Source organism: Lotus japonicus, chromosome 2 (assembly GCF_012489685.1).
Source record: "Lotus japonicus ecotype B-129 chromosome 2, LjGifu_v1.2".
In the NCBI taxonomy this organism is placed as follows: domain Eukaryota; kingdom Viridiplantae; phylum Streptophyta; class Magnoliopsida; order Fabales; family Fabaceae; genus Lotus; species Lotus japonicus.
Window position 1 is genome coordinate 3,713,545 of NC_080042.1, and position 10,264 is coordinate 3,723,808.

The following is a 10,264-nucleotide window of genomic DNA, read 5'->3' on the forward strand; positions in this document are numbered from 1 at the left end:
TATTCAAATAACACCAAGAAAAAGAGATATGAATAAGATAGAGATGAATCAGCGAGTTGAAAAACGAATAAGATAGAGATGAATAAGCCAGTAGAAAAATGATGAGATAGAAAATGCAATTAATCATAAAAGAAGGGGTTGTCCGATCTGGGTTAAATAACTCATCGTCGAATCACACTTAAGATAAATGAATTAAAATTCCTATATTTTATTTTTTAATTTATTTTTAAAAAATATGATTAATTCATTGGGTTGTACGTGAGTTAGTAACTCAGATGAGTCATTTAAACAAAAAAAAAAAAAAGTGAGTGAAAATTATTTATAAGAAAAAGTTGGTGTAAATAAATAGTTACTCAACTTTAAAATAACTAACTTTAATAATAGAACGTTCACATCTCATTTTTCACAACTCAATTTTCACTTAATTTTTTTTCTTTCTCCTTTTCCTTTTATATCGATACAAACTACTTTTTGATACCTCGGAAAATATCGATAACAACTACTAATAGTATATAAGTGATTAGAAATTTTATATTTTATCATTTATACATCAAATATCGAAGTTTAAAATTTTGATGCACCGACGGTGTGGTATAAAAATTTTTACACCGTCAACCAATCAGATTTTCCACAACAACTACCAGAGGCAGCATGAGAGAGAGGGAGAGAGAGAGAAAGAGGGAGAGAAATCGAGAGATCAAAGGTGGGCAACGCTAGTGGCTTGGAGGGAAGAAGAATGTTACTTCTTTCTTCTTTACCCATTTTCCTGAAGATATGGATGAAAAGAGGTTGTGGCAAGAATTCCAAAGGTGGGGTAAGGTGTGGGAGGTATTCATACAAAGCAGGGAGGAAGTTTGGATTCGTGTGCTTTCTGGAGGTCAGCGACATTGAGAGACTATAGCGACCTGGAATGGAACACACAGAAGGAAGGAACAACATGGGGAACGCTACTGGACAAGGGATGAAAAAAGAACTAACTTTTCGTACGCGGAAGCAGTGCGCTCTACCAAGGAAAACTTTCATTCTGTTCTTGCGGGCAAGGTTTGGCACAAGCCAGAGATGGGCACGTCGAATAAAAAGGAACCAGAGGCAGAACAGAAGTTAACCCTGTCCTCCATTGAAGACGATTGGCTCTCCGGTTGCATAGTCGCTCGAGTCAGGAAGTTAGAGATGGTTCACTCTAAGCAGGATGCGTTCTTGGTGGCTAGTCTTAATGCCATACGCATTCGTTACTTGGGGGGTAACTCTGTGTTGCTTTCAGGGGATGGAACTGCATATTTGGATGCGACATTAGTCAAAGCTCAGGGCTGGCTGACGGAAACCTTCTCCTCTATTGAACCCTGGAATCAATCATGGACCGCGGGCTTCAGGATATGTTGGGTTCGTTGCTTCGTGCTACCCCTAAACTTATGGAAGGAGGAGAACTTCATTAAGATCTTGAAGAAGGCAAATCTAATCCTTGTTGATGAAGCAACAACAAATTTCACCAAAACAGAGTATGCACGCTGGAAAGTCAGGGCAGCTTCTTTGGAGGTTCTCTCGCAGGTGACACGATTCACAATAAATGGTACCAGTATGGTGATCAAAATTATGGAAGAGACTTGGGACCCTCCCAAGAAAGGGTGCATTTGCCGCTCACGACAATCGAAATCCGTTGAGGCTTCATCGAACTGGTCCGCTGACGACTCTGTTCACAGCGATGGCAATGAGGTGGCTCCTCTTGGTTTTCCGACGAAGGAGTTGTCTGTTAGCTTGGCGGCTGGGGGCGGAGCAAACTTTCTAGAGTTGATGGAGGCCAACCCTAGCAGGAGGGTCGTTGTCGCTACTGGTGTTGGAAGGACAGGGGACAGTCAGAAGAGGTTGGAAATTCCTGGGATGATCATTGCCGATGTCAGTATGAGGGGCCCAGTTGCGGTGACTTCTCTTGGTCAACTTTCTGAAGGTTCTGGAAGCTGTGATGAACCTTTTGGTGCTCACATGCATTTGGTGGAGGAGTGTGGCCCGACCTATAATGATTGGGCCTTATCCAAAGTAACAAGGGAAAGGGTTGGAGTGGCACGTGTTTCTTTTGTGCCACCGCCCATTGAGTTTGGGCTGGATGTTGACACTCGGGGCTCCGCGTTCGTTATTGAAAATAGTTTTAGCGGGTCCGACCCGATTAATTTACTAGGGACGGTTGCTCCCTTGGAGGTGGCTCACAAATCATTACCCAATGAAACAATTGGGTTTTCATCCAGCCCTGATAGGATTCTCCCTCATCCTGTCTCTTATCAGTCACCACCTATAAGGAACCAAGAGCTCGCTCTGAATGTTGATGCGAGTGCTCTGCAGAAAACTCTGGTTCTTCCCCATATGGACTCAAGACCGAGTCATGATGTTGTTCAGTTGCAGAAAAGGAGCGATGCGAACTTGGTGAGGAATCGCTGCAAGCAAAGTTGTAAGTCAAAGACAGATCACAATGAAGCCTCAACGTCGACAACAAATACGGCAGCCAATTCTCGGTGCGAGGTACGCCAGATTTTACTCTCTGTAAGTGATGTTATCTCTGATGCTGGGGTTGCAAATTGTAACAGAAGGTTTTGGGTACAAAATCTTGAGAGTGAGGCTCTGAAATTATGGGATTTGGGGAAAGAATTTGGGGCGGTTTATGCAGGGAGTGAGGAAGAGCTTATTGAAAAGCTAATTGACTTGGAGAACAGAGATAAAGACTGGTCTAAGTTCATTAATAAAAACAGAGATGGGGTTGTATATGGTGCTCCATGAAGATCATCAGCTTCAATATAAGAGGGGTGGCGAACAAGATTAAATGGAGATATGTTCGCGAATTAATGGTGAAGGAACAAGTGGAGATGTTACTTTTACAGGAGACTAAGCTTCAAACCATTAACACCCGACTTTGTGGAGCCTTATGGGATGACAATGATTTTGATTGGTTTGCTTGTCCAGCTGTTAATAGAGCAGGAGGCTTGTTATGTATCTGACGGAAAGGAATTTTTACGCTCCAAGAACACAAAATTGGTAATGGTTATGTGGATCTCTCAGGTCTTTTGGGGTGAGGAGGGGAGGCCATGTGTAATTGGAAACCTGTATTCCCCTTGCAGGTTGGATGATAAGAGAAGACTTTGCTCTGAGCTGTTGGATTTTAGAGGAGGCTCTGATGTGCCCAGTTGGTGCGTAGCCGGTGACTTTAACTCGGTAAGGAGTGCCGAGGAGAGGAGGGGTACAGCCGAGGTTCTTTATCACAACAACACTGAGATGGAAGAGTTCAATCAGTTTATTGAGGATATGGACCTCTTGGATATACCCCTTATTGGGAGGAAATTCACATGGTTTAGACCTAATGGCCAATCTATGAGTCGGTTGGACAAATTCCTTGTCTCTCACGAGTGGTTGCTTTGCTGGCCAAATTGCTCCCAAACGGTGCTCAATAGAGACTTCTCGGATCATTGTCCACTCTTTCTCCGAAATGTGTCTCAAAATTGGGACCCGAAGCCTTTTCGGGTGCTTAATTGTTGGTTCCTCAAACCTTCGTTCCGGAAATTAGTGCAGGAGAGTTGGAATGAGATACATGTGCAGGGGTGGGGGGCTTTTGTCCTCAAGGAAAAGCTCAAGCTTTTGAAGCCAACATTGAAAAGGTGGAATGCGGAAGTTTTCGGTTTTGTTAATGAGTCTAAAAGGAGACTAGTGCAGAAGTTGAATGATCTAGAAGCAAAAGCTGAACTCATGAATCTCACCGACGAAGAGAGGGTTGAAAGACAAAGAGCAACATCAAATTTATGGCAAGTATTAAAACTGGCTGAATCTATCTTATTTCAGAAGTCGAGGGTGAGATGGATCAAAGAAGGAGATATGCATACTAAATATTTTCACTCAACTGTTAATTGGGAGGGGAAATATGATTCCTTAGTAGGCCTAGTTTTGGATGGGAGATGGGTAGAAGATGTTGGTAGAATAAAAGATAATGTGACGAACTTCTTTGCTGAAAAATTCCAGAATCCGGGCATGATAAGGAGACCTACACTAGATGGGGTGCAGTTTAATATGTTGTCCAATGAGGACAACCGATCCATTTATGCACGGGTAGAGATGGAAGAATTAAAAGAGGTAGTGTGGGATTGTGATAGTAGCAAAAGCCCAGGTCTGGATGGCTATAATTCCAAGTTCGTAAAAGCTTTATGGGAAGTGATGAAAGTTGACATTAAACGCGCGGTGGAAGACTTCTGGAACAATGGTGTTTGGCCTCGGGGGAGTAATGCCTCATTTATAGTTTTGATTCCGAAAGTGACGAATCTGCAAGGACTCCATGACTTTCGTCCAATCTCTCTCGTAGTTTGTCTTTACAAGATTGTTACTAAAATTCTTGTGAGACGTATCAAAGTGGTTCTCCCAAAGTTGATTGATGATAAGCAATCAGCGTTCCTAGGCGGGCGTAGCATGCTTGATGGAGTGGCGGTGGCTAACGAGATAGTCCACGAGGCCAAGATTGATAAGAAACCTACCATTCTCTTCAAAGTGGCCGGACTTCGAGAAAGCATACGACACGGTTGATTGGGGCTTTCTGAAGTATATGATGCAGCGAATGAATTTTTCCGGGAAATGGATTAGGTGGATAGATGGTTGTCTTACTTCAGTTTCAGTGTCTGTCATGGTTACATATACTGTTCCTTTTGGTGGCAGAAGGTTTAACCGGATTAGTGCAGAAGGCAATGGCAACGGGAAAACTCAAAGGCTTTAATGTGGGAAGAAATGATGATTTGGAGGTGCCGGTACTCCAATTCGTTGATGATACACTTCTTATGGGTGAGGCTTCCTTACAAAATGTATTTTCTTTTAAGTGCATCCTGCGTTGCTATGAGCTAGCCTCAGGGTTGAAGGTAAACTTACTCAAAAGTTGTTGCGTGGGTATTGGTTTGCCAGTAGAAGAGGTTCAGATGTTTGCATCTATTTTGAATTGTAAGATAGCTTACACCCGTTTTACCTATCTTGGGCTACCGATAGGAGAGAATCCTAGACGTACCAATCTATGGCAACCTATGCTAAATAAGTTGAGGAAGAAACGGACATCGTGGAAGAAAAAATCTCTATCTTTTGGAGGGCGACTTTACCTTTTGAACAGCATTCTGTCAGCTTTTCCCTTGTTCTTTTTGTCATTTTTCCGAATTCCGAAAGGCGTATTGAAAGAGGCTAGGAAGATCATGAGGAATTTCCTTTGGGGATGGTCGGAGGGGAATTCGAAGGTCGCTTGGGTTAAATGGGAACAAGTGTGTAGACCGAAGGATTTTGGTGGATTAGGATTAAAGGATTGGGCTTTGTTTAATACAAGTCTATTGGGGAAGTGGAGATGGAAGCTAATGCCAGGAAATATGGATATTTGCTGCAGACTTCTCAGAGTTAGATATGGGAGTAGGATGCAGAATGGGACCTTTGATGTTAGAGCCCGAGACTCGGCTTGGTGGAAAGATGTTTACAAAATTTGCTTTGATCCCGCTGAGAGTATATGCTGGTTTAATGCAGGTCTATCATTAAAGTTGGGATGTGGTGATGCTATTCGATTTTGGAAGGACATTTGGTATGGAGGGACTCTGATGAAAACTCGTTTTCAGAAACTGTTCCATCTTTCACTCTAGAAAAACGCAACAATACATGAAATGGGGGAGTGGGTGAATCAGAAAAAGGCTTGGTGTTTCAAATGGAGAAGGGCCCTGAGCTTTCGGGAACAAGTGATCTGGGAAGAGATGTGCAGGGCCATTGAACATGTGTCTTTGGTGGAAGGAAATGAAGACTCCTGGAAATGGAAAACAGAGACAGGGGGTTGCTATTCTGTTAAATCGGCATATAAACTTCTACAGGGACCTTCTTTGGGGAATGCAGACCCAATTTTCCATCTCATCTGGAACTCCAAGGAACCCTCAAATATTTGTGCCTTCATTTGGAAAACTGTTCTTCATCGACTTCCAACACTCGATAATCTGCTGCATAGAGGGATTATTACCTCTGTACATGAAGCTTGCTGCCCCCTCTGTTCCCAATGTTTAGAATCAGCGAACCATCTCCTACTTGAGTGCTCAATTTCGGCCACAACCTGGTCGAAGCTGTACCGCTGGCTGGGCATTTTTACAGAACTCCCAAACAATTGCAGAGCACATGTTTCTCAGCACAATTTCAGTGGCTTTAGTGCAAATCAGAACGGGGTACTTCGAATGGTGTGGTATGCGGTTGCCTGGGCCTTATGGATAAACCGCAATCAGACCATTTTCAGAGGAGGTAATTTGACAGCAGAAGCAATTCTGGAAGGGGCGTTATTGGGAGCTTGGCATTGGATGTTGGCAAGGGTAAATGGCTTCTATTTTTTGGTGTATGAATGGTTACTCCAACCACTGTTATGCATAAGAGCCATTGATTAAATAGGTGGAGACTTCATTTGAAGGCATTTCTCAAACGTTTGCAGGGGTAACTACTGGTGCTTACATAGAGAATGGTAGGTTTTGTCCACAATTTGAAGCTTTTGCTAGTGTCTGTTCTGATTGAAGGAAGCTACAGTTTAGCTTTATGTTGGTCTGCACTATGGCCTTTTCATTTTTTTACTCTATGTACTATTTTTTTCTTTTCTCTTCTCCTCTTCTTGTATATGGGTGGCACCCCTTGTGCCTTGATTTTTTGTTTTTTTTTTTGGTTACAGGAGGAAGAGTAACAGCAAAAGAAAACTAGCTAAACGAATCTGAGTAGATAGCAGTGGCAGCAAATGACGGAGGCATGGCCCAAATTTGAGAAGATGACCCAGTTCTAGCTGCTTCCCGAGCGAAGGTATCCATCGTATTATTCTTATCCCGATCAACATACTTCACAGTACAACTCTCAAACTCTGTAATTAAATTCATTACCCTCCTTATGTTGTCGCGGTCCCAGAACATGCTAACATCGCTCTCTGAGTTGAGCACCGTAACCAACTGAGCACAGTAAGAGGAACAACGAACGTGCTTGTACCCAAGATCTAGAGTATGCTGCAAACCCAACTCAAGAGCTCTAATTTCAGCCAGAAAAGCACTGCCCTGCTTGACACTCAGGGATATAGCAGACCGCCAGGAGCCCGTGTGATCTCTGATAACGGCTGCGCACCCCGTTCTGCCAACTAGCGGGTTCCAGCTTCCATCTACATTGAGGAGTACAACCGGCGACGTCTCAGGAACAGGAACAATTGCAAGAGGGGCAAGATGTTGTCCCTGCTGCGACACCATAGTACAGTTCCATAGCGACTCATCACCCAGCACACAACAGGTGATCTGATTGAACGTTGGGGATTGTAATTCAAACACACGTTTGCAGCGCCACTTCCAGGACCACCATAGGACGGCAACGGCAAGGATACAGCTCCGGTGAGAGAGCATGTCAGAAAGCCACTCTGCAAAATTAATTTGCATAGCAATTGAAGGTAGAACCGATCGGAACTGATTCCAAAGACTTCTCGAGTCTGGACATCCACGGAAGAGGTGATCGACATCCTCAAGATCCGCATCACAGCGAGGACGTGAGATTGAAATCTTTTGAAATTCGTTGGGAGAGCTTTGTGGAGGACAAGCCATGGGAAGAAGCGAACGCGTTCCGACACACGCGCCTTCCAAACCTTACGCCAAATAGGGAAAGTTGTATCTGCCTGATTAGTTAAACTGTAATATGAAGAGATGGGTGTACAATGCCCTTCCGGGTTGTGAATTCAACGCAAAGCATCTGGATGGGTTCGAGTATGAGGGACAGAGACATCTTTAATCTCACCTATGATAGTTGTGGGAAGCATCATAGATAAGCAATTTAAGTTCCACATACCATCATGCCAAAGATCAGCAACAATAAGTTGTGTGTCAGCAATGTTCACAAATGGCACCTGATCACAGAGTCTCCCCGTACCTAGCCAATTGGAATACCAAACTGATGAGCTTCCATTCCCTAGATGCGGTCGGAATCCATTGTCCACGTAGTCCCTCGCACGCATCACACTCTTCCAAATATAGGAGTCACCGTTTATGTAATTGCCCTGTAGAATGTGAGTATCTTTCAAATATTTTTGTGCTAACGCCTGGACCCATGGCTTGTCACCATTTTGGAGAAAATCCTCAACTAACTTGCCAAGCAAAGTGATATTATTAACTCGTGTAGATCGAAGGCCCAAGCCTCCACTATCCTTTGGTTGCGTAAGATCATGCCAAGAGACTAAATTCCATCCTTGATTATTCGATCCCTTCGCCCATAGGCAGCAGCGAATTTTTTTGTCCACAAAGTCACAAATTGATTGGGGAAGCCATAAAGATTGCATAGTATAGACCGGTAGAGAGGTGAGTACAGATTTGGCTAAACAAAGCTTACCGGCTTTAGTTAGCATTCTAGTCTTCTACGAAGCTAATCTGGCGGTGACTTTCTCCATAATGGGGAGAAAGAGATCTTTAGTGACTCTCCCTTTTATCAACGGAATCCCAAGATATTTGCCCAAATTAGTGGCTCTGCTAATACCCAAGATGGTGGACAACTCATCCTGAATAGGTGAAGCAACGGTCTTAGAGAAACACATTCTGGATTTATCTAAATTTACTCTCATTCCCGAGGCTTCACAAAAGTCCTTCAGGGTGTCAGCTACCACACGCATCTGAGCCTTATTAGCCTGGCAGAATAGCAGCACGTCATCAGCAAAAAACAAATGTGAGATGCCAATGCCTTCTTTAGTGATCCGGATTGGATGTCAAGCGCCCTCATCTACCCTTTTCTGAATCAAGAGCGCTAAGCATTCCATGCACAAAACAAAGAGATAAGGAGACAACGGATCCCCTTGTCGTAGCCCCCTTTGAGGTTGGAAAGAGTCAAGCTTGCTCCCATTTCAAAGGATTGAGATTGATGATGATTGAGCACCCCACATAATAAGATCCACAACAGCTGGAGGAAACCCAAAGTCATATAAAGTTGCTCTCAGAAAGTCCCAGCTGACTCGATCATAAGCTTTCTCCAAGTCAATTTTCAGAGCCACCAAACCCTCTTTCCGTTTATAAGTGTGAATAGTGTGCATGACTTCTTGAGCAAGAATAATGTTGTCCTTTGTTCCCCTTCCAGGGATTAAGCTACCCTGAAGAGGTCCAACCAGCACATCTAACTGAGGCCGAAAACGGTGGACCAAGACTTTAGTAATCACATTGTAGGCCACATTGCACAAACTGATCGAGCGAAGATGTTTGAAGCGGAGGGGGTTCTCAACCTTTGGTTTGAGCACAATTAACGTCTCAAGGAGAGAATCATCCCCTTTCCCTTGGGCAAATGCATCGGCAACCATAGAGTGAAGGTCTTGGCCAACAACGCTCCAGAAATGCTTATAAAAATATGCTTGAAAACCGTCCACTCTTGGTGCCTTGAAAGATTGCATAGCCATCACAGCGCCACGGACCTCCTCTAGAGATACAATTTGTGTGAGGTCAACCCGATCCCCCTCAGATAAAGATGGTGGCCTGATCTCCATCACATGGTTCCTAGTCACCTGTGAATCAAAAGAAAACAGATTAGTGAAAAAAGCTTGGGCTCCTGCTTGTACCATACCCAGCTCCTGTTTGTTGGTGATGAGTGCCTTGATTAATTTATCTATTTGGCTTAACAAAAAAAAAACCAATCAGATTTTAAAGATTTGTCATGTTACTTAATTTAATTGAATAAAAAATCTATTATTCACACGTTCAAGAAATCTGATTGGTTGACGATGTGCATCAAATTTTTTCTCTTAAATATCATTATTTCACCTAGATCTAAGTGATTTATATTAATAAGCATCATTTTTTTATAAGCCAAATGAAGTTAGAATTCTAATAGTGTTGCTTTCAAACCCCTTTTTAGGTGGAATTAGGTGAAAAGATAAAAGATATAAAAAGAAAAAAGTAAGAAAAATTAAATATGAGATGTAATAGATGATAAGAGAAGAGAGAAATAAAAATAAAAATGAATGAAAGTGAGTTGTTTAAAATATAATGTGGGAATATATCATTATTGATGAAATTAATGGAAGCACATAGCCTGTTCCAACCCAATACAAAGTGTCATACAAAAGCACAGTTTGCAAATGTGGAAGACAAAACAACCCCAACACTTTACCATAGAGGTATATTCACACTAGCAGTAGCAAGAATCACAAAACAAAATCTTCTCTTTCCGAAACAGCCCCAACACTGTATCATTGTTCGGAGATTCATCAATATCTTCTCTTTCCACATATGTCTTATTTCTCAGACATATTAATGAA

At 42.7% G+C, this 10,264-nt stretch overlaps 1 protein-coding gene across 1 annotated transcript; it reads left to right on the plus strand.

Annotated features, from left to right (window-relative positions):
* The first annotated feature begins 5,648 nt into the window (after positions 1 to 5,648).
* LOC130735929 (uncharacterized) lies at positions 5,649 to 6,691 on the plus strand. The gene is made up of 2 exons (XM_057587798.1): positions 5,649 to 6,332; positions 6,680 to 6,691. The coding sequence occupies exons 1-2, from the start codon at positions 5,649 to 5,651 to the stop codon at positions 6,689 to 6,691; spliced, it is 696 nt and encodes a 231-aa protein (XP_057443781.1).
* The last annotated feature ends 3,573 nt before the right edge of the window (positions 6,692 to 10,264 follow it).